The following is a 25,822-nucleotide window of genomic DNA, read 5'->3' as shown; positions in this document are numbered from 1 at the left end:
ATAATTATATAGTAAACATGAGAAAGTAAGCAGTTTCTCGTTAATAATGTGCTATGACACTTCCATATTTTTTATGTCTGATTTTATAAGCAAGTAGTTTTTAAGTGAGAGGAAACTTGGGGTACGCAGGACAAATCAGACTCCTGAAAGGGGAACAGCAGTCTGGAAAGGTTGAGTCACTGTGTTAGTGAATCTGCCCTGAAAATTTAAAACAACAAAAAACAAACAAAAATGTAAGGGTGATACTACTTATCTTCAGACCATTAGAAATATTGCATGAGGGCATTCTCTTTGGGTTTCTTGTGTAGTTTTTGTACTGGAATTTTAAATTTTTGAAAAAAAGTGTAGCAAATTTCTGACAAAAAATCTATATTCAGGGGGAGTTAAGTTTGGGAGAATGTATCAGTAACTTAAGGGTAAAATACATTATAGGGACTTTGGAAATATTTCCAAAGCAAAACATTAGAAACCTAGGAAATTAAAGGAATCAGAACATGTTAAGATAAAAAATGCAGATGTCATTCTAACAACATTAATTGCCCTGTAGTGATAAAACTGTGTCTTTAAAAATCACTTTTACCTGATCTGGGACCACAAATGCTAAAAATACCTTGATCGTAATTGTAAACATGATATTGCCCTTAACCTTAATTCTGAATTTTCTAGGTTTGTAATAGCTGGTTTTCAGAATAATTACAACATCCTTATAATGTATTTTACCCAAAGATTAGTATTACTTATGCTCAGCCAATTCTATTTTAATGTTTTTTTGTCTGAGAATAAATATATTAGGTAGATGCACTTTCAGTTATGCATACTGCATCTCTTTAATACAGTACTACATGTTATAAAGAACTTTCTGATGTTCTGTTTGCCTGAACAGTTTGGGACATGTTAAACAAAAATGAGGTGTTGAATGTTGTCCTTCACACTATTACTTGAATTTTTATAATTTCTTCCACTCAAGGGTTTTCAAAGCACATTTCAAATGTTTAGTAAACCTCTCAATACTTTTGTAAACTGGTATTTTTTTAGGGCAAACTGAAGCACAAAGAAGTGATTTGCTGAAACTCACAGAGCAAACCTGTAACAGAACTGGAATTAGAACTACAGAGTCCTGCTTAGTAAGAACTACTAGGCTCCTATTCTAAACACTGTTTTATCTAACTTGATCTGTCACATTTGTAAAAGTACCCATTACTGTAGTATCTACGCACTGAATAGGATTTAAGATTTAAATGTGAGTGATGTACTCTCTCCCCAGGGACTTAAATGTTTCAATTGAGGATGGGGGATAATTTATTTTGAATAATATGTTAAATAGCTTGGGTGCTTTATTTTAAACACAAGCTGTCTGGCATATATTCATGATTGAAGTCTGATTTATGTGAAAGGGGATTAGCTGTAATTCACCTAAGGCATAGAGGATTTTCCCAATTTGTTTCAAAAGAGTTACTGATACTCTAGGTTTTAGGGCTAAATCACTAAATACCAAATAAATTTCAGAACTATTTTTCTGAAGCTTCCAACTTTTGTGTAGACGGTTATCACTCTTAAAATACTTGCTGTACTTCTGTATGCATGTTCCAAAGTTTCACAAGTGCAGCCCTTGTTCTGAGTTTTTTGTTCTAACAATTGTTCTTACTTCCTGTGAGTGTCAGTTATCCATTTGAGAGATCAGTAAGATGAACATATATGAATCATTGAAAGGAAATGTGATTCTATTTCAGTAAGTGGTATCTATACCAATTTAATTTAATTTAATTCAACACAGCTTTATTTTGTATAGCATCTTTCTTACAGAATGAATCCCAAAACAAAGTTAGATAGTACAAAATAGCAGAGGGAGGGGGATTGTAATAGAGACAAGGGATAGAAGACGATCTCCTTCTTGTTCAGCAGCTCCTAAAATAAATAAGAGGACGGTGAAGTAAGAATTCACCATATCTAATCTCAAGGAATGCGAATTTAACTTATTGGCTTACATATATTTGTATTATTCTACTGTAAATGAGCCCCTACCCAGTTCTCTGAGTGTCCTTGGCAATCTTTTAAAAATACACATTCTTCAGTTACCTCAAGATCAAATAAATTAACCTAGCGACGACATAAATATAACAAAAGTAATTAACTTCCTCACAAAATCCTCATCAGACTTATATAGGTCTGGGCAGCAGAGGTGTGTATCACTTCTCTCTTGCTAATTGTGAGAGAAAACATAGGCCTTCCAGTACACTCAAAAACTAACAAGCTTGGGCTTTTACAGACCAGCAGGGGAAGCAAGTTCCAAAGATTTGGGGTCCTAATGGAAAATGCCCTGCCATCCATCCCCTCTCTGTCACACCAGTGGAGTTTCATTGCAGGTACCTTCTCTGATGCAACTATAGCAGGACATTGCAGGGCAAGAGGTGGTATCTTAGACCCCCATCCTGTAAAAGCTTTCATACAAATGTAATACACTGTGAGTATTCCCATTGAAGTCAATGGGACTGTTCACAGAGCAGAAACCAAAGCATGTACATCAATCTTTGCAGGATCAGGGCCTGGTTGTAGGCTGCTTTAGGATTTTATTGGTTCATACCATAATCTTAACGTCAAACTTGAGACCAACGGGCAGCTAGTGCAGATCAGAATAAAGGTTCAGTGTGTTCACAAAAAGACAACCTGTTTAATACCAGTAAGTGAGCCAGTGAATTCTGGTCCTGCTGCAGTTTCTGGATGATTTAGCCCCATGTAAAGGTATTGCAGTAATTTAAACTTGAGATGACAGGCACGGAAGGTAGTTGCATGGTCTGCTTCTGGAAGAAACAGATATAACCTCTTAATCATCTGTAGGAAGAGAAAAGTTGACTTGGCTGTTGCAGCTGCCTGACTTTCAAATAGCAGCTAGGGCTCTAAGATGTTCTTGGGCTGGAGACCAGAGGGAGAGTTCCTGTAAACAAGACAGGCGTTTGTTTCCCAAAAATGCACACTACAGAATACACTATTGCATTGTATTGGAAATCCTCTCCAGTACCAGAGCAGCAGATAAGCTAACTGCTACCATCAGTGGAAAAAGGAGTGACCATGCTTTTATCTGGACCATACTCTAGAGGAAGGATCTCTTTCCCCACACCTCTACTCTTCACTCTCAAGCCCGGTAGGGAGGATTTGGCAGAAAGAAGTTCTGAGAGGTTTGGGCAAGGGACTTCAAGTTACAGAGCAGAAGAGAGCCACTATGTCCACCTCTACAATTTTGAGGTTACAGTAGCCGTCACTGCTACTGAGTCCTTGCCCCACAAGGTATATGGTGATGGATCTGCATAATGAAAGATCCAGAGGTTGATTTTGAAAGATATAGTTACTCTCACAAGCTCCACTCTTTTGAGACATCAGCAAGAAATTTCAGTAGATTGTGAAAATCCTTCATAATAGGCTTGTTCTTCTCCTTTCTTAATGCTGACATTCTGAATTTTCATTTATCAGAGGGGTAGCCGTATTAGTCTGGATCTGTAAAAGTAGCAGAGAGTCCTGTAGCACCTTATAGACTAGTTAACACACAGTTGAAATTAACTGCAGCAATTAATACTTCATAGAGCTATTACTTCAGGCTGTCTGCAGATTCTGCCCGGACATCTCTGCATCAGTTTACATTCAGTTGATATTTTGATGGCTCTATTTGCAATTTAAGGATTTACGGACTTAATTTTCTTTAAAAAGTTTAAATTCTCCAGTGCAAGATCCTAGAAAATAGTACTGGCTCACTATGTCTCTGAGAGCTGGTCTAATTTAACCCCTGGAAAGAAATACGGGTCTCATGCAGGGAAGAGCCCAGAAATCTGGGCTCTGGAAATATACTCCCCCTTGCCACCCAGAACAGTAGAACTATACAGTTCTGCTCTGTCTAGGGCTCTCCATTCAGGGAGATGGGGACAGGATTTTGTCCTATGTCTGTATACAAACTAATAGAGACCAGACTTGCATTCTAAAGTAATGAACCAAAAGCTAAATTGACTGCATTTGGAACTGATTGGAAAGAAATTTAGGTTCAAGATAACAACTTTATAACACAATTATGATGCATTTGTTTGCGCTTTCCAAAACTGTTCAATAAACAGTAAGTTTTAGACTTTTCAGTTGGAGCAGGATTTAGTTTGCACCGTCTCTATGAAGAATACCTTCCCATGTACATAATTTTTCAAATCTTTCAGCTCTAGAAACAATGTTTGTGCTTCCACTTAGATATAGGCATCATGCTGATGTTGAAACATTAATAGAAATGTGTTCTTTAATAATTAAATATTCACAATATCTGGTTTACAATGAAGAGCAGTTAATAGCAATAGAATTTTTTGCAAACCTTTTGCTTAAAGTTTTAGAAAACCCTTGCTAAACTGTTTAATAGATTTGCTAGAAAAGCTTGTGATGGAGTGCTATGTATGCTTGCCTTTGCTTTCACCAGAATTCAGGGCCATTACTTTCTGTAACCATTTCAGTGAGCTGCCATAGTTTTCAGTCTGTACTGTCACCTGATCCAAGCATGCGCCAAAAAAACCACCGTTTCTGGCTACTGTCTGCTGAATCTGCTTTGCGAACCCTTAGTTCTTTAAGCTTTTGCTTTAGCCAAAAACAAAACAGACACCCTTTTGGAGTGTACTGGACACATGCTATCCTGCTTCCCCTAGCTCCTTTAATGTCTATGTAAATCCTTAGCTTTACTAAACTTGTAAATGCTACAATGGCATCCTCATGTGGAATTGTGTGGCTCATGTGTCAAAATAAAAGGCTGCTTGTGGTGAATATATTTGTCCAAAAAATATGAATGCCTACACATTGCACCGCGTTCAGTGTTTTGTATCAATTACTATTCCAATGTCATGGTGTCTTACTTTAATTGTATAAAATCATTTTGTATTTTAATATGCAAAGGTAAGTTTGTGTATACTAAATGTTAATACATAGTGTTTTATGTATTTATAACTATGTAAATTATCTTGGTTCACAGTATCTTACTACATTTTGAAAAAAAATTAGCCCTACATTTAAAGGACATAAAAAGATCTCTTCATTCATATGCACTTGTTGACAAACATGGCTCCTGTGGGATTTCTTTTTAATCTTGTTCAATGGCAGTTGGTTGACTTTTATCAATGGTATTGGGCTTGGGCCTGTTTCCCATTGTGTGTAATGGGGAAAATAGCTTTGACTTTAATGGGAGTGAGGTCCGGCCTATTATATTACTGTGAATTAATAGTGCTTTTACTTTCATCTTACTATTCCTGACATGTTGACCAGAATCTGGGGAAAGAATAAGTGGTAAAATGTTATCTGAGCACTCTACAGGTAAAAGAAATAGCTGTGAGTGTCTCGGGTGCTGAGACTGCGTCCTCCTCCCACATAATATACAGTATTTTAAGGTGAAGTGAGTCGAAAAATTGTCAAGTAATCTTTTAGGAAGCTCACTCCTAAACTTTGTAATCCACATGCCCAGAATCTCCGTGAGGGGAAATGATGTGTGGTACCAATGTGAGGACCCATCATTATTTCTGCTTTTTCTGGTTCTCTTTGTCCACTTCCTTCTCTTCCTTTGTCCACTTCCTTCCTTCTCTTACTCCCACCCCATCCTTCTTTGCATGACCTTACTGGTTGCATTTGTATTGCTCTTTTTAATTCTCATCTTTTTCTTTCCCTGTTTATTTTTTTCTCCTGACTGTTCAATACATTGTTTCCACCTCATCCCCCTCCCTTTTTTTTTGCACTTTTTTTGTCTGAGTAAGCAGCAGCAGTAGCTGCCAAACTAACACTTTCCATTCTTAAGGCTGCAGAGGGAAACTGATCAGCATTTTAGCAGATCCTTTTGTATCAAAGTCTTTATGCAGGGCTGCAAAAAGAAACATACTAGGATCATGAGATTCTAGCCTCACTGTCCCCCTTCCCCCTCCCTTTTTTTTTTCTTTTGGCAAATGTTTCTCTTGCAAAGTCATAATGTATTGGAGGACTGTTTCATCAAATGAGATCTAGCTAGATACCCCACTCTATCTGATCAGGAAGTGTAGTGAGTAGCTAATGTAAGTGCTTTAGTTGCACTGGACTCTTGACTTGTTGTAAACTACAACATTAGTAAACTTAGGTATGTAATAGACATACACATTAATAATTGAATTATTTGTCTTGATTGAGTGTAGGTAGAGGGGTCCCTCCTGAGATTTTTACTACCTTTGGCACTTGCATCACTGGGAATACCCCTCAAGCCAGAGAGAGTTAGGGATGGCACTCTTCAGAATGTGTTTTGTTGCTTTTTCTTCTACATCTGCCTCCCATTTGGCTGGCATTTGTAGCGTTTTCCCTAGAGTTTGAAAGGACTACCTCTCTAGTGTTCCCACCGTCGTGACAGGTGAAAAGCATGAGACCTCATTGAGGGTTTGAGTGCAATTCCTCAGCGTGGGCCAGATTTTCTGTGTTCAAACTTGCAGTCAAAATAGGTTTTAATAGTGACATAACATTCCCACTAGTGAGAGCATAAAAAGCTTACATCGATGTCGCTGAAAGTTTATAACCAGTGTATTCACTTCTGTGATTCTAAAGATAAATACACTAAGAACGCTATGTGGATTTTTACTAGTAAACACAATGGAATCTGCTCATAGTAAACAAGATGTAATGAAACTTGGTATATCATTGTCAGTAAAAGTAACAAATTCCTTCAGCATGTAAATTGCCTTTCTGTCTGTAGTTAATTCCTATGAAGAGTGAAATTTATGTGTGTGTATAATATATATTTATTCTTCTTCGAGTGGATTGCTCATATCCATTCCAGTTAGATGTGCGCGCTGTGCGTGCCCGTTCGTCGGAAGATTTTTACCCTAGCAACTCCGGTGGGCCGGCAGGTCACCCCCTAGAGTGGCGCCGGCATGGCGCCTGATTTATACCCCTGCCAGCCCGTCCGTTCCTCAGTTCCTTCTTACCGCCGTGTCGGTCGTTGGAACTGTGGAGCACGGCATAGCTGTCCTCCACGTCCCTAGCTCTCCATTGTCTCGTTGTTCTAATAGTTGTATATAGTTATAGTTGTAGTTAGAGTTTATAATATTAGTTGTTAGTTGTATTACTTCATGTATATAGTTACCAGGCTTGGGCTCTAGCCCTCCCCCGCGCCCGGCGCCGGGCTCATGCCCAGTTCGCCAGGGTTTAAACAGTGCTCGGCCTGCAAGAAGCCGATGCCAACGAGCGATCCCCACGACGCCTGCGTGAAGTGCCTTGGGGAATCGCATATCTCTGAAAAGTGCCGCATTTGTAAGGCATTTAAGCCAAGAACAAAAAAGGAGAGAGATCAGCGCTTAAAGACCCTCTTAATGGAAGCAGCGCTTAACCCTCCAGCCTCGACGCCGAGCGCTGGCTCCGCTCAGGCACCGGGAAAACGCCTCGGCACCGGCCCTCCCCAGCACCGGGCCCCGAAGCAAGGCCTTCGACATCTGCCACTCCAGCCAAACAGACGCGGACAGAGCGTCCGGCACCATCTACTGCTGCGGCACCGATGCCAGGGATTCCGTCGAGTCTGGTCCCTCACAGCTCCCCCATAAGATCTGGGGTCGAGCTAATGGTCCCCTCGACGCTGGAGACATTTGCGTCGGCTCGTGACCTGATTGCATTGACTGAGCCTACGCTACCTCAACCCCCGGTGCCTCCGGTGCGGGTTCTGCAATCGAAAGGCAAGCCTGTGGCCATGCGAGCTCCATCTCCGGTTTCACCGAGCCGGCACCGATCCCCATCAAGGTCCCGGCACCGTGGACGCTCTCGATCGGGATGCCGCTCGCAGTCCCGGCACCGCTCTCCGCGGCGGTACCAGTCGTACTCGCGTCACCGGTCCTCTTCACGGCAGTCCCGATACTCCCGGCACTGCTCTGGCTCAAGCCACTGCTACCGGCACCGAGATTCCAGAAGCCGGTCCCATCGTCGGCGTTCTACATCCCGGTCGACCTCCCGGCACCACGCTGGTGGTAGGTCTCGGTCTCGATCCCGGCACCGATATGACTCCCGGCACCGAGGAGGTCTTCGTCGACTAGACCGAGGGACCCATATCAGTCCCGTTTGGCTCCACCCTGGCCGTCCCGACAGCCATCTGTCTCTTCTCAAACAGACAGCGCGTACGCTATGGACGCTGACAGGCCTTCCGCTCTCTTCCAGGGTACCCCCCTCAGGAACATGGACTGCAGCAGTGGGGCTTTTGGACCCCCTGGGCATATCATCAAGCCCAAGGGCCGCAGCAGGTTCCCCTGCGTCCAACAACATCAGAGCACAGGGCTCCGGAGGCCACATTGTCTCGTCCTCCCCCGTCCCCTGCAGAGGAGGGATTGTCTCACCATCGGGATCCTGATCTCCCTCCAGAGCCGGAAACATTGCTCCAAACGGAGCCTCCTGCAGATCCCTTCCTGCCGAGTGTCTCCTCATCATCCTCCCCGGATGAAGCAGTGGCTGAAACAACATCCACCAGCCCTCCTCCGCTCGACCTCAGGGCGCATCAGGGCCTCCTCAGGCGCGTGGCGCAAAACATGAATTTACAGGCTGAGGAGGTCTCAGAAATTGAGGATCCGGTGGTGAGCATATTATCTGCAGATGCACCCACTCGTGTCGCCCTTCCCTTTATCTGGACCATTCAGGTCAATGCCACTACCATCTGGCAGTCACCGGCATCAGTTCCCCCCGCGGCACGCGGAGTGGAACGCAAATACATGGTGCCCTCGAAAGGGTACGAGTGTCTTTATGTTCACCCGCTCCCGTGCTCCCTCGTCGTGCAATCTGTGAACGAGAGGGAGCGTCACGGGCAGCAGGCCCCGGCACCGAAGTCTAAAGAAGCGAGGCGCATGGACCTGCTTGGCCGAAAGGTCTATTCTGCGGGCGCCCTCCAACTTCGGGTGTCCAATCGACAAGCTCTCCTTAGCCGCTACACTTACAACACTGGGCGGCAGTGGGCAAATTTAAGGAGTTACTCCCACAAGATGCACGTCAGGAATTCACGGCGATCCTTGACGAGGGCAAGAAAGTAGCAAGAACTTCCCTGCAAGCATCTCTCGACGCCGCAGATTCGGCTGCCAGGACTCTAGCTTCTGGCGTTACCATGCGCCGAATTTCCTGGCTACAGGTCTCTGGCCTTCCTCTGGAACTCCAGTATACCATACGGGATCTCCCGTTTGAAGACCAGGGCCTGTTTTCGGACAAGACTGACCCCAGGCTGCAAAGCCTTAAAGATAATAGGGTCACTATGCGCTCCTTGGGGATGCATACGCCAGTCACCCAGCGCAGACCCTTCCGGCCTCAACAGCAACGCCGGCCCTACCCTCAACCCCGCCAGAGGCAGGACTTCGCCAGACGTCGAAGTAGGTACGGCCGGCGTAGCCAGTCGGGCAACCAAGGGGGGCAAAACCAGAGCTCCTCCAAGGCTCCCTCTGGCCCGAAGCCTTCATTTTGAAGGTGCGCCCGAGGGCGCTGCACCAGTTTCGCTCCCGGATTCGTCCCCTCCCTTCTCCAACCGTCTTTCATTTTTCCTCCCGGCGTGGTCCCAACTAACATCCGACCGATGGGTCCTACGCACATTACAAGCTGGATACCATCTGCAGTTTGTTTTGCACCCTCCCTCCCGCCCCCCTTCTTCGTCCCTCTTCAGGGGCCCCTCTCACGAGCAACTCCTCCTTCAGGAGGTGCGGACACTCCTCGACAAAGGAGCCGTAGAGGAGGTTCCAGAAGCTGAGCGGGGCAAGGGGTTTTATTTCCGTTACTTTCTGATCCCCAAAGCCAAGGGAGGCCTCAGGCCTATCCTCGACCTGCGCGAAGTCAACAGATACGTGGTGAAGTTGAAGTTCCATATGGTATCCTTGGGGACCATTATCCCACCCTTGGATTCTGGAGACCGGTACGTCGCCCTCGACATGCAAGACGCATACTTTCATATAGCCATCTTCCTGCCACACAGACGGTTCCTTCGGTTCGTGATCAACCGCTGCCACTATCAATTTGCGGTCCTCCGGTTTGGCCTTTCCACGGCCCTGAGGGTGTTCACCAAATGTATGGCTGTAGTCGTTGCCCACCTCCGTCGCAGCTGCATACATGTATTTCCGTACCTCGACGACTGGCTGATTCGGGGACCATCAGAGGCACAAGTCCTCAGCCACATCCGCATGGTCAGCAGTCGCTTCGCGAGCTTGGGTCTCATCCTCAGTATAGAAAAGTCAACGCTAATCCCCACTTAGAGGATAGAGTTTATCAGAGCCCTTCTGGACTCTACTCTGGCCAGAGCCGTTCTTCCTCTATCAAGGTTCCAGACCTTGACGGCCATTATACGACGACTGCAGACAGCACCTTTGACCTCCATACGCACGTGCCTAACTCTATTGGGCCACATGGCAGCCTGCACATTTGTCACGTGGTATGCGCGGCTTCGCATGAGGCCCCTCCAGTCCTGGCTCATCAGTCAGTACTGTCCGGCCCGGCACCTTCTGGACCCGGTTGTTACCGCTCCCCAGGACATATTAGGTTCCCTGTGGTGGTGGCCTGACCAGTCCATGGTGTGTGCGGGGCTGCTGTTCCATCCGCCCCAGCCTTCGGTGTCCCTGACAACGGATGCCTCAGATCTAGGTTGGGGACCCATCTCGGAACCCTACGGACCCAAGGTCGGTGGTCACCTCACGAACTAGCCTTCCACATCAATGTACGGGAATTGAGGGCAGTCCGCCTTGCTTGCCAAACATTCCATCATCAACTTAAAGGTCGCTGTGTGTCAGTATTCACCGACAACACAACGACCATGTATTATATCAACAAGCAGGGCAGCACGAGGTCTTCTGCCCTGTGTCAGGAGACCGTGAGGCTCTGGGACTTATGCATAGCCCACTCCATTCACCTCATTGCATCCTTCGTTCCCGGGGTTCGGAACACGCTGGCGGATCATCTGAGCAGATCCTTCCTTTCCCACGAGTGGTCCCTTCGCCCGGACATCGCCCTTTCGCTCTTCCAGAGGTGGGGATGTCCCCGGATGGACCTCTTCATGTCCCGAGGGAACAGGAAATGCCAGATGTTCTTCTCCTTTCAAGGCCAGGAACCCGGTTCGGTAGCAGACGCCTTCCTTATTCCCTGGACGATACATCTGTTCTACACATTCCCTCCGTTCCCGCTCGTCCACAAGGTCCTTCTGAAGGTGCGCAGGGACAGGGCCCGCTTGATCATGATAGCTCCAGCGTGGCCCAGGCAACATTGGTACTCCATGTTGATGGACCTGTCTCTGGCCGACCCTCTCCCCCTGCCTCTTCACCTGGACCTGATCACCCAGGACCACGGCAGGCTATGTCACCCAGACCTGCAATCACTGCACCTTACGGCGTGGCTCCTGAGTGGCTGACCCGGTCCGAACTCCGTTGCTCTACCCCAGTGCGGCAGGTGCTCCTGGGCAGCAGGAAGCCTTCCACTAGAGCGACTTATTCAGCAAAATGGAAGTGCTTCACCTGCTGGTGTGCGGAACGGAGTTTCCTTCCCACCGAGGTCTCCATTGCCATTATCTTAGACTACATCTGGTCCCTTAAAGAGCAGGGCCTGGTGATATCATCTCTTCGGGTTCCCCTGGCGGCCATCTCCACCTTTCACCCAGGGGAGGATGGCAACTCGGTGTTCTCTCACCCTATGGTGACTAGATTCCTTAAGGGCTTGAAGCGTCTCTACCCCCAGGTTTGACGCCCTACCCCTACCTGGGACCTGAATCTAGTTCTGACCCGACTCATGTCCCCTCCGTTTGAGCCATTAGCGACTTGCTCCCTGCTCTGTCTCTCCTGGAAGACTGCCTTCCTGGTGGCCATCACCTCAGCCAGACAGGTGTCGGAGCTCCGGGCTCTCATGGTGGACCCCCGTATACTGTGTTCCACAGGGACACAGTCCAGCTGAGACCACACCCAGCCTTTCTCCCCAAGGTGGTCTCAGCCTTTCATATCAACCAGGACATCTTTCTCCCTGTCTTTTTCCCAAAACCCCACTCGTCCCACAGGGAGCAGCAGCTTCATTCACTGGACGTCCGTCAAGCACTTGCCTTTTATATAGAGAGAACCAAGCCGTTCCGCAAATCCCCCCAACTCTTTGTGGCGGTAGCAGAACGTGCCAAAGGGTTACCCGTTTCCTCTCAAAGAATCCTCGTGGGTAACATCCTGTATTCGAGCCTGTTATGACTTAGCTCGTACTCCTCTGGTCACGTGACTGCGCACTCTACCAGGGCTCAAGCATCATCGACAGCTTTCCTCGCCCGCGTGCCCATCCAGGAGATCTGTAGGGCAGCGACCTGGTCCTCCGTTCATATCTTCGCTTCCCATTATGCCCTGGTCCAGCAGTCCAGAGAGGACGCGGCCTTCGGCTTCGCAGTGCTACACGCCGCGACTTCTCACTCCGACCCCACCGCCTAGGTAAGGCTTGATATTCACCTAACTGAAATGGATATAAGCAATCACTCGAAGAAGAAAAGACGGTTACTCACCTTTGTAACTGTTGTTCTTCGAGATGTGTTGCTCATATCCATTCCACACCCGCCCTCCTTCCACACTGTCGGAGTAGCCAGCAAGAAGGAACTGAGGAGCGGACGGGCCGGCAGGGGTATATATCAGGCGCCATGCCGGTGCCACTCTAGGGGGCGACCTGCTGGCCCACTGGAGTTGCTAGGGTAAAAATCTTCCGACGAACGTGCACGCGCAGCGCGCACACCTAACTGGAATGGATATGAGCAACACATATCGAAGAACAACAGTTACAAAGGTGAATAACCGTCTTTTTTTCACTATAAGATTTCCCTGTAGTTAATTTTTTGCTTTTTAACATTCTTCTTTTCTCTGAGGAAGCCTGCAGAGTTGTTACAATGCTATAGATGCAGGTGTTAAAAGTCAGGAATAATTGGAGAGCATGATGCAAGCCTCCACAAAATATACTGTCCTAATATCCTTTAAAACTTTTATTATAGAAGAAATAATTGTTAGTTTCTATTTTAGATCTGCAAAAGTCCAATTCTAAAACAAAAGCTGAAGTATATTTTAAAATAAATACATTTTGTACAGTAGTATTTTGGACTTAATTCACAAATTTCCAAACAGCTGCCTTTTTAACTTTGTGCATTTATGTTGAATTTCAGTCCAGTCATGGGCCTAATATGTGATGTATGGGTATTGCATACCGTATATACAAAGATTCACCATGCTGCACTTGTAGTAGAGCATTTACCTGGCCAGATCCCAGTATGGCTCAGATTTTGGAATGGGTATTTTGGGCCCTAATCCTGCAAAGAATTTTGTATAGGCAGGTGCTTGTGCCTGTGCAAAGTTTCATTGACTTCAGTGGGACTCTGTAATCATAAGGGTCCATGTAGGCAGATTCCTATGCAGCATCTGGGTATTTAGTGATTTATTAATCATATTTTGTTTATCAAAAATGTAAATGACTTTTAGTTATAGTGCTGCAGACATAGCAATGCGCTCTTGAAAGAACAGGGACCAATGTTGCAGAACCTCCATCAGTACTTGTATTGATTCCACATGTAGAGGGTTTGCAGGATTAGAGTCTTTGTTTAAAAAGAAATTGTTTTGCTATTTAAAGTAAATGAATGTTACTCAAAAGCTTTTTGGTAACATTTATTACGGCATTTGATTGTCTAATATAAGAAGTATTCAGGAAGTGTAGTTGGTAATTTTTAAAAATTCTTTGACCTTACCGAATATAGAGTATAAAATTAATCTGATTTAATAACATCTGGATTCTAAATAAATAAATATTTTTTAAGAAATAAGAGCTTTAAACATACCCACTTTCCTTAGCACAGAGATCCTGAAAATGCAGGTAAGATGTGCACTGCAAAGCTTTGTGTTGGCCTGTGACATACTTTTTAATATGGAGATGTGTTCAAAAGAGAGAAATCTGCTTGCAACAAGATAAAATACAATAATTTGTTTTCACAACCTGCAGGTCTGTATTAAAGATGAGAGTACCTAAAATCTATATCACTTTATTCAAATTACATGTAGCCCTCAGGCTTTTGGCAAGTTGACAATGTGACCTTTGCATGGGTAAAATTTGGCGCAGAGGCTACAACATTTTGGTTTCTGCTTCTGCAGGGACAGCAAAAGAACACAGCTAATCTAACAAATCCTATTTTTACTGGTGAGAAACAAGGAAATAAATGAAACGTTTGCTTTTGCTCAATGAACAACATGAAGAAATATTGTTTGCTAATTGGGAAAAGGACAAAATAGGGGAAAAAATTCAAGGTTGCAAGCCTATTACAACAAATTTAAGAATTTTAAAACAGCATTTAATAGACAGTTTAAAGTTTAATCACATGCTACTTTAAATGGATGTGCTGCGGAATAGTGAACTGATTTATACTTTGTCTTTCAGATGAACCAGAGACACGAGATGCGTGGTGGGCAGAAATCAGACAAGAGATAAAATCCCATGCCAAGGCATTGGGTTGTCATGCTGTAGTGGGCTACAGTGAATCAACTAGCATTTGGTAAATCATGACAATTTGATTTTCTAAATGCCATAGAAAATAATTCTGTACCATCTTCTAAGGATTAAAAATGGGGATAGAGAGTGCAGGACAGATGTTGATAGTGTGTAGCATACCAGCTTTGAAGGGTTTACTAAAACATATTTCATCTTAGGTTTCAAACTTGGGATAAACAGCTGTGTCTTCACATGTTTTTCAGAATTAATTCTATAGCCATTGTCATCACTATTCCTGAGCATGCTCCTACTAGACTTTAATCTACGTATTTGCTTTTGACAGTTAATGTTAACTTGTCTAATTCTCAAGTTCACTAAACTTTATCTGCCAGAATGCCTGGACATTTTACTTAAATATGTTTTATAGTTACACTTTATTGTCAAGAAATGATTGATAGTTCAGAAGTAAAACAGACACTTTTAAGGCATGGAAGCAGGGGTCCTTCTCTAGAAATTGCTCGTAAATTGAGCCAGATAATCTTGCCTCCCGGAGCCAGAGTACTGCACACTGAGTGTTCCTGTCCTGAGTCTGTCTTTGGGACATATTGACCATGATTTTTCTACTCCAGTACCACATGGAGAAATTAATGTGAATAGCCTTTTAGGCTAAAATTTGAGGGATTGCATTTTTCCACTCCTGTAATACAGTAGCAGCACTTTCCTGGACAAAGATTTTAAACTAGTCATAATAGTGGCTTCATTCCACAAGTATAACATGTTCTCCCAAATGGCAAAGACAGGTGGACTTCTCAGAGATTGAGCCATAGGGAGAAGTTAGGTTCAACTGCTATGGATCCAAAAGCTATGCTAGGCTGACTCCATCCATCTGGAATTCAAGGGACACAGAAACAGTGTAGCCCTATTTATTTGAAAATACAACAACATACAGCCATCTCAGCTAGAAGCCAGAACTGCACTGACTTATCCCACTCTTGGAAGGGTAAGAATATCTCACCTACCTTCTGTATTTAAGTGATTTATCACAACCTTGGGGAGAACAATATGGAATCCTTGTATCTACTTCCAGCCTCTCTAGTCCACAGAAGGTCACATCTCACTCCAGCTCCAGAAAGCAACCCTGAACAGAAATCCTGCTATCAGCCAAATACCAGGATATTCAAGTGGAATCAGTTACAGAGGATCAAGGAGAAGAGATCCACCTTCTCCCAAGGAAAATCAGAAAGAGCTGATGACTGGCATCACCTTCATAGTACCACAAAGGGAAAATTACCAAATACACGTGAGCTTGATGGGCTGAGAGGTCTACATAGGTTACATAGACATTCAAGCACCAAGGACTCCCTTGTCTGGCTCAGTTCAGGTGATCTTCCTAGTCCAAGACAAACATATTAGTAATTCCACACATTGTTAAAGCAGTATCATCGAGCAGGCAGGAAAGGAATAGGAGCAAAGCACCCATGGAGGTGGCTCAAGTGTTATTCAGTATTGCAGAACCAAACATCTAAATAAAAGTACGTTTGAAAGGGATTCTAAATGTAAGAGCTAAGTGACAAAGCTAAAACCAGGAAGAATAGAGTCTCGAAGTGGAGGTTTTCAACTGGGATAACTAGGAACCCGGGATGACTAGAATTGAAACTTTGACCTCCTCAGAACATCAGGTTCTGAATTTTCACTTCAGTTCAATTACTAGGTCAGATAATAAAGATATTTGACAAGAATATTTCAGTGCTGAACTAAGTTTGAACTTTTAGATGAGAACTTGTGCTGGGTTTTTTTCTTTTCCCCCCAACTCAAGTAAACACCACAGTTCTGTTTTTTTAAAACCTGAATATGGACCCAAGCCCCAGTAATATTTGTGATGTTTTGACATCCTTTTTGTCTTAACTTTTTGAAGGTTGCCTCAGTGCTTCTATAGCCTGCCTATTCATTTATATCTAATGTGGAGTTGCAGCATTGTTTGACAAACTCTTCTCAATGGTCTATTTGAACTGTCTTTCTATGTTCCGGCTCTTAAGTTGACCTTCCAAATAGCTTTTGCCTCGGCTATGATGATCTTGGAACTAAGTATCCCCGCCACAGAGGAACTATATCAGGGTAGGCAACCTATCACATGCATGCCAAAGGTGGCACGCAAGCTGATTTTCAGTGGAACTCATACTGCCTGGGTCCTGACCACCAGTCTGGGGGGCTCTGCATTTTAATTTAATTTTTAAATGAAGCTTCTTAAACATTTTAAGACCCTTATTTACTTTACATTCAACAATAGTTTGGGTATATATTATAGACCTATGGAAAGAGATCTTCTAAAAACGTTAACATGTATTACCGGCACGCAAAACCTTAAATTAGAGTGAATAAATGAAGACTCGGCACACCACTTCTGGTGGTGACACCTGAACTATACTGTATATTTTAAGGATAAAGTTGTCCTTAGACTTTCCTGCTGGTGATGCATAGATCTCAAGAACTAATCCTACCATCCATTTGATCCCATCCTAGCCACCCGAAGGAATAAGCAATGTTAAGATTTTTGTCCTTAAAGAACAAAACCAGATGGAAAATCAGTCTCTATTTGCAGTGACAATGATGAACTGTAAAAGGAAGAAGGTATCCAAAGAGCACCTTCACAAGATGGGTAACAGGATGCATCACTGCAGTATATGAGATGAGCAGACATGGACAATCTGAAAGCATCATGGCAGTTTCCACCAGGTCCATGACCCCATTGTATGGTAAGGGGACTAGTGTGCTGGCCAAAGAAACGAATATCTTTAACTTTCACAAACTTGCCTTTTCTTCAAATTAAGCCTTTGGGAGTAAAGTAAAGTTCTCCATGCTGTAAAGTAGGGCTTGTAGTGAAAATGAAAATCTGTTCATCTTGATTTAGTCTTCCAATAAATAATATGAGTAGTTCAGTCCCATTATATTTTCTTCGTTAATACTCAATTTTGTTTTTTGTATGGGACAGGAACATACTATTTATTCATAAGTTTATACATTTATTCATAAATTCATAAATCAAATAGTATATTTTACACTTTGAATTGTTGATAGGACTTTGAGTTGACATTACTTGTTCACTGATGGTGGAAGAATTAAATAGAGGTCCCCTGCTGATTTTCATTTCAACCTGATTCCATGCCTTAAACAGGAAAGACTTGAGTATTTACAGTATTGGCCTACCAGACATGCTGTACCTGTGTGTGTGGTGGTGAGGGGGGGGTCAGGAGGAGGAATTACAGGTAAAATAAATTAGGAAGAGTTACAGGTAAATAAGACAAATTTTTCATTCTAAGAAAGGACGAAGGGTACCTATTTGTTTTTCAGCATAATGTGTTTGTTTACCCTTATAGGCTTGGTTCACTGTCTAACATTTGTAAAATAATAGAGATATTAAATGTTGTGTGGTCTTTGATAACTGTTTAACTTTTAAACCAAGAATAGAGTATATTATTTAGATGTAACACTGTCGTTCCTGTTCATACTTTAAAATTCCACTTATTTTTTGCTGTTTTATCCCCTGAGTTACCAAGAAGCAACTTGTCAGTGTTGCTTTGTAACTTCATTTTGACAATGAGTGATATCAGGTGATGGGGTTTTCAGCTTCCACCCTTAACTTTGGTAAAGAGCTACACCTTGTCTCCAACATTCACAGACACTCTAATCTGTAGAATCCAAAAATTTTTATATCTTTATTTCCTGGATAATCTAGTGGATTGAGAACAGAAGTGGGAACCAGGATTTCCTGTTTTCAAATTCCACCTCCTGTGTTGATTCTCTTTGTAGCCTTGGTCATGTCTCTTTAATCTATCTGCATCTGTTTCTCTCCATTTAAAATGGGCATAATACTTCACAAGATATTTATATGGATTAATTGGTTAATCTGCTAGGTATTGTTATTACTGGTACCATGATTCCGCAAAGGTTAACAGTTATATTTAATTCGCTGTGGCTTTTGAAGAAGCTTTTTAAATGATGGCTTTAAAAAAAGGATATTTAACATCATGTCAGGAATTCACTTTTTTGTAATTCTTTTCTTTTTATAGTGAAGAGGTCTGTATTTTGTCCGCGTCTGGCACAGCAGCTGTACTGAACCCTAGGTTTCTCCAGGATGGCACCATGGAAGGCTGTTTGGAACAAAGGTTGTCATGGCAGCCTGGCTTCTTTTCCATAGGGTCAGAGAAGGGAGAGGTTGATTTTTTTCCTCAGAACCAAGATAGTTCTTCTCTATTAGGGTAGGTTACAGTGTTACAGTGCAGGATGCGGGACCAACCACTTTACTGATTTTCACTAACAACAACAACAGAAGTAATGGAACTCTGCACCAAATTAGATTTTCTGTTTTTATTTCTAACAGTCTGAATAAGGTAACATTTTGACTACTAACCACAGAATTATAACTCAGTCTTTTTCTTTGCCACTCTTCACATATCTTTCTTACCTTATAGCACACTACAAAAAAGTGACAGTCATATGATAATTTGTATAAGCCAAATCTTGGTTTGGCTGTAGTATGTGGACCATTGTCTTTGTTGTGTTCAATGGCTGTATAGAAAATAAAATACCTTTGAGTGTAAAGCAAAAGTGAATAAGACAAGCATTTAAAAATGAATGTTTTTAAACTGAAGATTATAAACAAAATCATAAAGGTTGATGGAAAAAGAAAAAAAAATGAATTGGCCAACTAACACAAATTGTTGGCTGTTTGACCTCTGTTTTTTGTTTGCTTTGGGTTTTTTGAGAGAGAGAGGGGCTTGCAAAATAATTATTTGAAGGCAGTCAAGGTTTACAAACTATTGCATGTCAATAGGACTTTTTCAGTATCTTCACTGGAATAATAATAATATATTCTTAGGGATTAGTACAGTCCAAAATATACAGTGTATCATGGTGAAGTGATCCAGTTTTATCTCAATATTTAGCTTTTTCTTTTTTTCATTTCATTAGGAACAGACTGAGTATTACCTTTCCCTGCAAATACTACTTGTTGATCAGTTCTGTGAAACTGCCGTTTTAAGCCCTTTAAACAAACAAAAGCCCTTCCTTTTCTTTTTTCTGTCCCAACAGAACATTTAATATACTTGTTCAACCTCTCCTTCCCCTGCTGACATCTAAAGAAATGTCAAGTTTTAATGTTAAAACAAAATAAAAATTCAGTTTTTGATCATAATCTATTTTAAAAGCTTGCTGAATGTGTTGTGTAAAGGGAGAATCACATTTTCAGTAATAAAAGCTCACTGATAATAAAGCAACCAAATGCGAAATATGTACAGAAAGTCTATCTCATTTTCAAAAATGACTTAGGCTCCTTAGTGCCCAAATCTCTTTTAAAGTAAATAGGACTTATGTTCCTAAATCACTTAAGTTCTTTTGAAATTTTTACTCAGAGTTCTTTGAGAAGAAAAATTACTATGCAGGACAAAATTTTAAAATGAGGCTCTTACACAGTATGTTACAAAATCAACATTTGTTCAGACTATATTGTTTATAGTCTTCCGTGTGTTTTTGCAACAAGTCTGCCTAGATATTTTGTTTCAGTTAAGTGAATAGTGAGTTTTTCTTAATACTGTAGCTCAGGAAATTCTCTATGGGTCTTTCCCTTTTTAATGAATATCTGTATTATACTGTTCTCCAGTAGGATGACTGGCATGTTTAATTTCTGCTGCTTAATTTTGTATAGGTTATTAAAACATAGTCTATGTAAGAGATTTGATATGTATTTACCCAGCAGTGTCTTTTGTAAAGGTATGATATTCCACAGACTACACCCAGCTAGCAAGAATTAGATCTTAAAGCTATTGCAGTAATATCTTAGGCTAATGTAACCACTGGCCATTTTATGCTGCTTTTCTTTGATCCCTGGATAACTGTTAAGCTGCACAGATACTATATGTATCATTTTAGAGAATAGCTTGTGACCTAATTCTGCTCTGTTACATTAATACAATCCTATTAACCTGTTGCACAGATGTAGTAGAACAGAATTTGGCTCCGTGTGTGGCTTATGTAGTTGTATGTATAGGCCTATTTTATACACACATGCACATAGTATTTCTTGTTAAGATGGTGCACAGATGTTTTAAATATACTTTTCCAAAATGTACTTTTAGGTTAGAAGAAACTTCACCTCCAGGTTGTGGATTTTGCCACATACCATATGATGAACTGAACATGCCATTCCCTGCTCATCTCATATACTGTTACAACTGCAGAAAACAAAAGGTTCCTGATGTTCTTTTCACAACAATAGATCTGCCTGCAGAGGCAATGGTTATTGGAAAGGGATGTCTTATTCAAGCCAGGTATCTGTCAAAATATTTATTTTCTTATTACTGTGCTGGAGAACATTAGAAAATTTCCTCTTACTGTAGTTCAACAAAAGAGCAGATTTTATATTTTATGTTCAATTATGTGTAGTAACTAGCAACTACATGTTTATTTCCTGTTGTGATGTCATTAACTTTAGTTCTGTGCTTTTTATTTATACTAGTCTGTAGTACAGGGGTGCTGGAATAATTTGCATAATGGGGATGCTGAGAGCCATTGGACCAAACTGTAAATCCTATGTATGATGGAAACTACTTCAAGCCAGGGGGTGTTTCCACATCCCCAGTACCCCTAGTTCCAACACTTATGCCGTAATACCTACTAAATTTATTGTATTCAGCCCACGTGGCTATGGAGAGCAAAGACTTGCAAGTACAGAATAAGGTTGCACATGCTACATATGCTCAGGTTAAAATAATTCAAAATACTGAACCAATGGAGTAGGTCACATGACTGGTTCTCTGGTGGTTTGGTCAGAATGGAGGTCCCATAATCATACTAAGATGTAAAACAAAATTCTCCTTTGAAATGATGACTGAGGTAAAACATTATAGCCACAGAAAAGACATTTCTGCTACAGCGTTTTTCATTTAGCCCTGTTATACTGGAGAATGCAAGATCGTACTGTGATTACTTCTTGTCAGAGGTTCCTAAAAGCATTACTAAATATCTTGGGTGGTTCTTTGCAAATAGATTATGATATTGTACTAAAAGTTGTAACTAAAACTTAAGATTCCATCCACGTATTCTTAATACTGGTAAAAAGAACTTTCACAGGCGGATATACTACACCACTTTCCAGAAAGGTAGCTGTGTTGGTTAGACAATCGCATATGCAGTAATAGCACAGTACAAATTGTGTGAGAGAAGGGCAGATTCAGTGTCCCTAGATTTATATTCATTTTGTTATGATACTGTAATTTCCTATTCAGTTATACAGTACTTAATTTTCATTTTGTTTTGCCATTCTAACTACTGCACATACCGTATGTACACCAATGCAGATTCCTTAACATATTGAGTTAGCTTCAGTCATAATAAATGAAATGGGGCACCTCTGGAAAGTTACTGAGTTGGTGTGAGGATGATCCTGGAGGAACTGCTGTAGTTATGTTACTCCAGGTAACTGTTGCTGTAAAGTGAAGTTGGATTACTTACATGATTTATAATATTGTGCCTTCCTCCCCATGTGCTTCTGTCAATAGAAGATGTGACGAAAGAACAGGAATGAGAATCATATCGTGTGGCTCTTCCCTTGACTTGTGTGATCTTGAAAAAGTCACTTACCTTGTCTGTGCCTCAGTTTCCTCAACTGAAATACACAAATACGTTATCTCTGATTTTCTGTAAAGTTTAATTCGTTAGGGTTTATGAATTTCATGATGTCAGATGGAAGATGCTTCTATTGAGGCAAATATTTGCCTAAGTGTTGCAAGTCTCAGAACCATATAGAAATAATGACCACATATATCTCTTATTTTATATTTCTGAGCATTTGGTGTACGACTACGTAAGGAACTGTGATTCCAATTACCTTCAGTTCCTTTTCTACTGCCATAGACAGAGGTTTTAGAACTACTGTTCCATTTAGACTGCTGTGTAAGATTGATATCCTCTGCCTTTTTCTTTCTCTTTAGGTTTTTGGTTGTGTGGGGTGGGGGGGTTGAAGGAGACACGCTAGCTAGTATAGTAATTTAGAATAGTGCTATTACATGCTTCCAAGCAGATTCCTGTCTACTTCTGTCAAGTTCAAAGCTAATCATCTTTATGACAGACTAGAAAGAAATCTGATTTGTTCAAATACAACATTTTGCATCATGTGGTGGTAATATATCTATTTGGTCTACGTTTTTATATGGCTGCCCATCACTACTGTATCTGAGCACCTCCTACATAAAATCAGTAGCAATAACAGAAGTCCATGGTGGACTTCATGGAGTCAGAATTCTATTATAATTGTATCACTTGTGGTGGAAAGGCTTTCTTAAAGAGGAAGTCTTTGCAACTTTTTCCTAAAGGTGATCAGACTCTGGGTTTTTCTGATGTCCGATAAAGAATACTTTTTCCTCAGCTTTCACATGCTTCCTCCTGGGCTTTGGGATCCATGTTGTCCCAGAAGAGCAGAGCAGCAGTGGTTCATAGAGTGAAATTCAGTCTTCGATGTGGCTGGGGCTTGATCTAGTAATTTTTTTGAAAATAAGGAATAAGGCCTTAAACTGACATCGGAAGCTGACTGAAAGCCAACGGAGAGACTTGAGCACAAGCTTGAAGGGATCATTGTGGCCTGAACCATGGGGAAGATGGGCAGGTGCATTCTGTACCAGCTAGAGCCTGTACATTGCCTTCACATTCAGCTTTAGATAGAGTGAATTGTAGTAATCCAGTCTGGAGGTGAAAAATGCATGAATTACTATGGTCAGGCCCTCCTTCAGGAGGCAGGAGTGAAGCTTCCTGGCAAATTGGAAGTAAAAGCTGGCATTTTTGGAAACGGATGCTACTTGGTCATGTAAGCATTTTGAGGAGTGAAATGGGACCCTGAGTATTCATGCTACATTGACAAATGTAGACTGGACGTCTTCAGTGGACGCTGGAGACAGTGTTTGGACCAGCTTTTGGAAGTGTTTCCCCTTTCTGACCAGCGGCTCTTCAGTTTCTCCTGGATTCAACTTGAACCAGCTGTTCCTTCATCCAAGAGATGATTTCTTATACACTTGCTGGCAAGTTTTTAGTAATGGTGGTTGAATCAATTGAGAATGAGATACATAGTTCAGTGTCATCAGTGTATTGTTGGCAACTCTCTAAGCCTGATGATGGCATTTCACTGTCTCTTCTAGTGGTCTCATGTAGATATTGAAGAGAAGAGGGGATGGTGTGGATCCTTGTGGGATCAATTGGAGCAAGTGTAGTGCTGGACCATCTGTTTCTGCTATGTTTTGTAGATAAGCTAGTAGTACTTTGTGGTCCACTGAATCAAAGGCAGAGAGATCCAACAGTATGTGCATGTAGGTGTCCATGGCCATGAGATCATCTTTTAGTGATATTAGAGCAAATTCTGTTCTGTGCCATGGTCTGAACCCTCCTCGGGGGAGCATCCAGGATGTTGACTGATGTGAGGTGTGGTTGGAGCTTGGTGGTTACTATTTTCTCAATTATTTTGACCAGGAATAGGAAGTTGAAGAGATCTTTAGGGTTTAGTGTTGACTTCATGAGGACTGTGTGAACTATTGCATTTTTCAAGGAATTTAAGTGTGCTTTTCTGAAGGAAGCAGTGACAATTTCCATTAGTAGTGAGCATAGTTGTGCTGGCATCGATTCATTTCACAGGTTGTGATTCTAATATTATTCAAGGGCTTCTTGAGCCGTAGCATCTGTGATGGAGCCAGATTCAGCCAGGGATAGTGGGGCAGATAATAGTCTGGTCAGAAGGGTGGAATTTTCTTTTCTATTTCTTTTTATACATAAGTATACAAGTACATCAGGGACTTCCAGTGTCTTGGAGAAGAACGCTTTCTGAAGGGGTACTCAGTTTTCACTTTTTTTTTTAACCCTTTCAAATTTACCTTGAATAGATTTAAACTCTCACTAATTAACAAGTCTTGTAAGTTCTGCTGATGGACACTAGAATTTTCTATACCTTGAAACTGAAGCATCCACAAAATACCTGTTAGGAGAAAAACTGAAAGACATGAAATTTCAGGTGGGACAGTCTTTTGAGGAGTATTTGGTTCTCTTCTGCTCCACCTTTGAGAAACATCTTGAATCTAAGCACAGTCATCAAGCTAGTAGGATGGAGCTGAGTGTACTGTAAAAGGTAGAGGAATCTGTCAGTTTGACTGGACAGTCTGATGATTGATACCATATCTGTCTCTACTGCTGCAGCTTCCTTCTGTGAGCTACTTGAGTCTGACTACATTCTTATGAGGGAATTTGGATGTTTTGGCCTAAGCAGACCATAATAATAATCATTTATTGATACTGCAGTAGTCCTTAGATATTTCAAGCAGGTTGGGGACGCATTGTACTGGTTGCTATATAGACATACGTAGTAAGTGGCAGTCACTGCCCTGAAGAGTTTACAATCTAAATAGACAAAACAGTCAGTCTCTTTTGATACTTCATGCCTTTGTTTCAGAAGTTAGATCTAAGGGTCTGAAGGCTTTGCCTCAGTTTTATGTGATGTATTTTGTATAGGTTCTTATATTGCCTTCATCACCATAACATTGAGTGCCTTCCAGTAGTGCATTGGACAACAGGAGCTTTAGGTTCTTCCTAGTAGACGTCAGATTCCTGGGTCTCCCTGCAGACTTAGGTATGAAATAGTCCTTTTCTCACTCACCTAAGACTTTGGATGTTTGTTCCCTAGAAGATCACCCTAAATATGCAGTCTTCCCTTTGGACTCCTCTCTCGGGTGGCAGTTCTGCTATGATGCAATTGCAGTCTTACCCCTCTCAGCCTTTGTGTACTTTGGCCTATGTGACATCAGCTATCATAAGTGTCTTTCTTTGAGATGTTTATTCAATAGCAGCTCTAATTCTCCCCCTGGAACATACGTAAGGGGAGACCATCACCTCCTAAGCCTACTTGCTTTCTACTGATTATCCTGCAAGAAATTTGGTCAAATCCTGATAAAAGAGGAAGAATTTGAAAATATCAAAAGCTTCAAGGTGGCATAGAGGCCAGTCCTTTTCTGCTTTGTCAGTGCAGTGTCGTTGCAACCTACATCTTTCCTTTTGATGACTAGCTAGTTCTGGAAGTTCTGGTTCTTCTTCAAGTGATGGTCCCTATTGTATTCCATTGAGGCTAATACACATGTGCCATGTATCCAGAGCCAGATATTTTGAAAGTAGTAGTGTCTGTTGGGCTGTGCAAGTGCCCATGCTCCACCTCATGATTTCATCCAAGGTGGTAATGGGCAAGGTGGACCATCTGGGCCCTTAGCACCTTTTCACCACTGCATGGTCTGAGTCAAAGTCTCTTCTGTTCTCTCCTCTCTTGTGATACACTTTTATAAACTTAGAAAAATACTTTTATTCTTGT

General features: G+C 42.1%; 1 protein-coding gene across 1 annotated transcript in view; it reads left to right on the top strand.

Moving 5' to 3' along the window:
- The window catches only part of C2CD5 (C2 calcium dependent domain containing 5), a 126,899-nt gene that overhangs the window by 54,810 nt on the left and 46,267 nt on the right, over positions 1 to 25,822 (top strand). The window contains 3 exon segments of the mRNA XM_030541432.1: positions 14,386 to 14,500; positions 18,504 to 18,599; positions 20,568 to 20,759. Of these exon segments, the coding sequence (XP_030397292.1) occupies positions 14,386 to 14,500; positions 18,504 to 18,599; positions 20,568 to 20,759 (403 nt within the window).

The sequence above is a fragment of the Gopherus evgoodei genome, chromosome 1, assembly GCF_007399415.2.
Source record: "Gopherus evgoodei ecotype Sinaloan lineage chromosome 1, rGopEvg1_v1.p, whole genome shotgun sequence".
Lineage (NCBI taxonomy): Eukaryota > Metazoa > Chordata > Testudines > Testudinidae > Gopherus > Gopherus evgoodei.
This window is presented reverse-complemented; position numbering and strand designations above follow the sequence as displayed.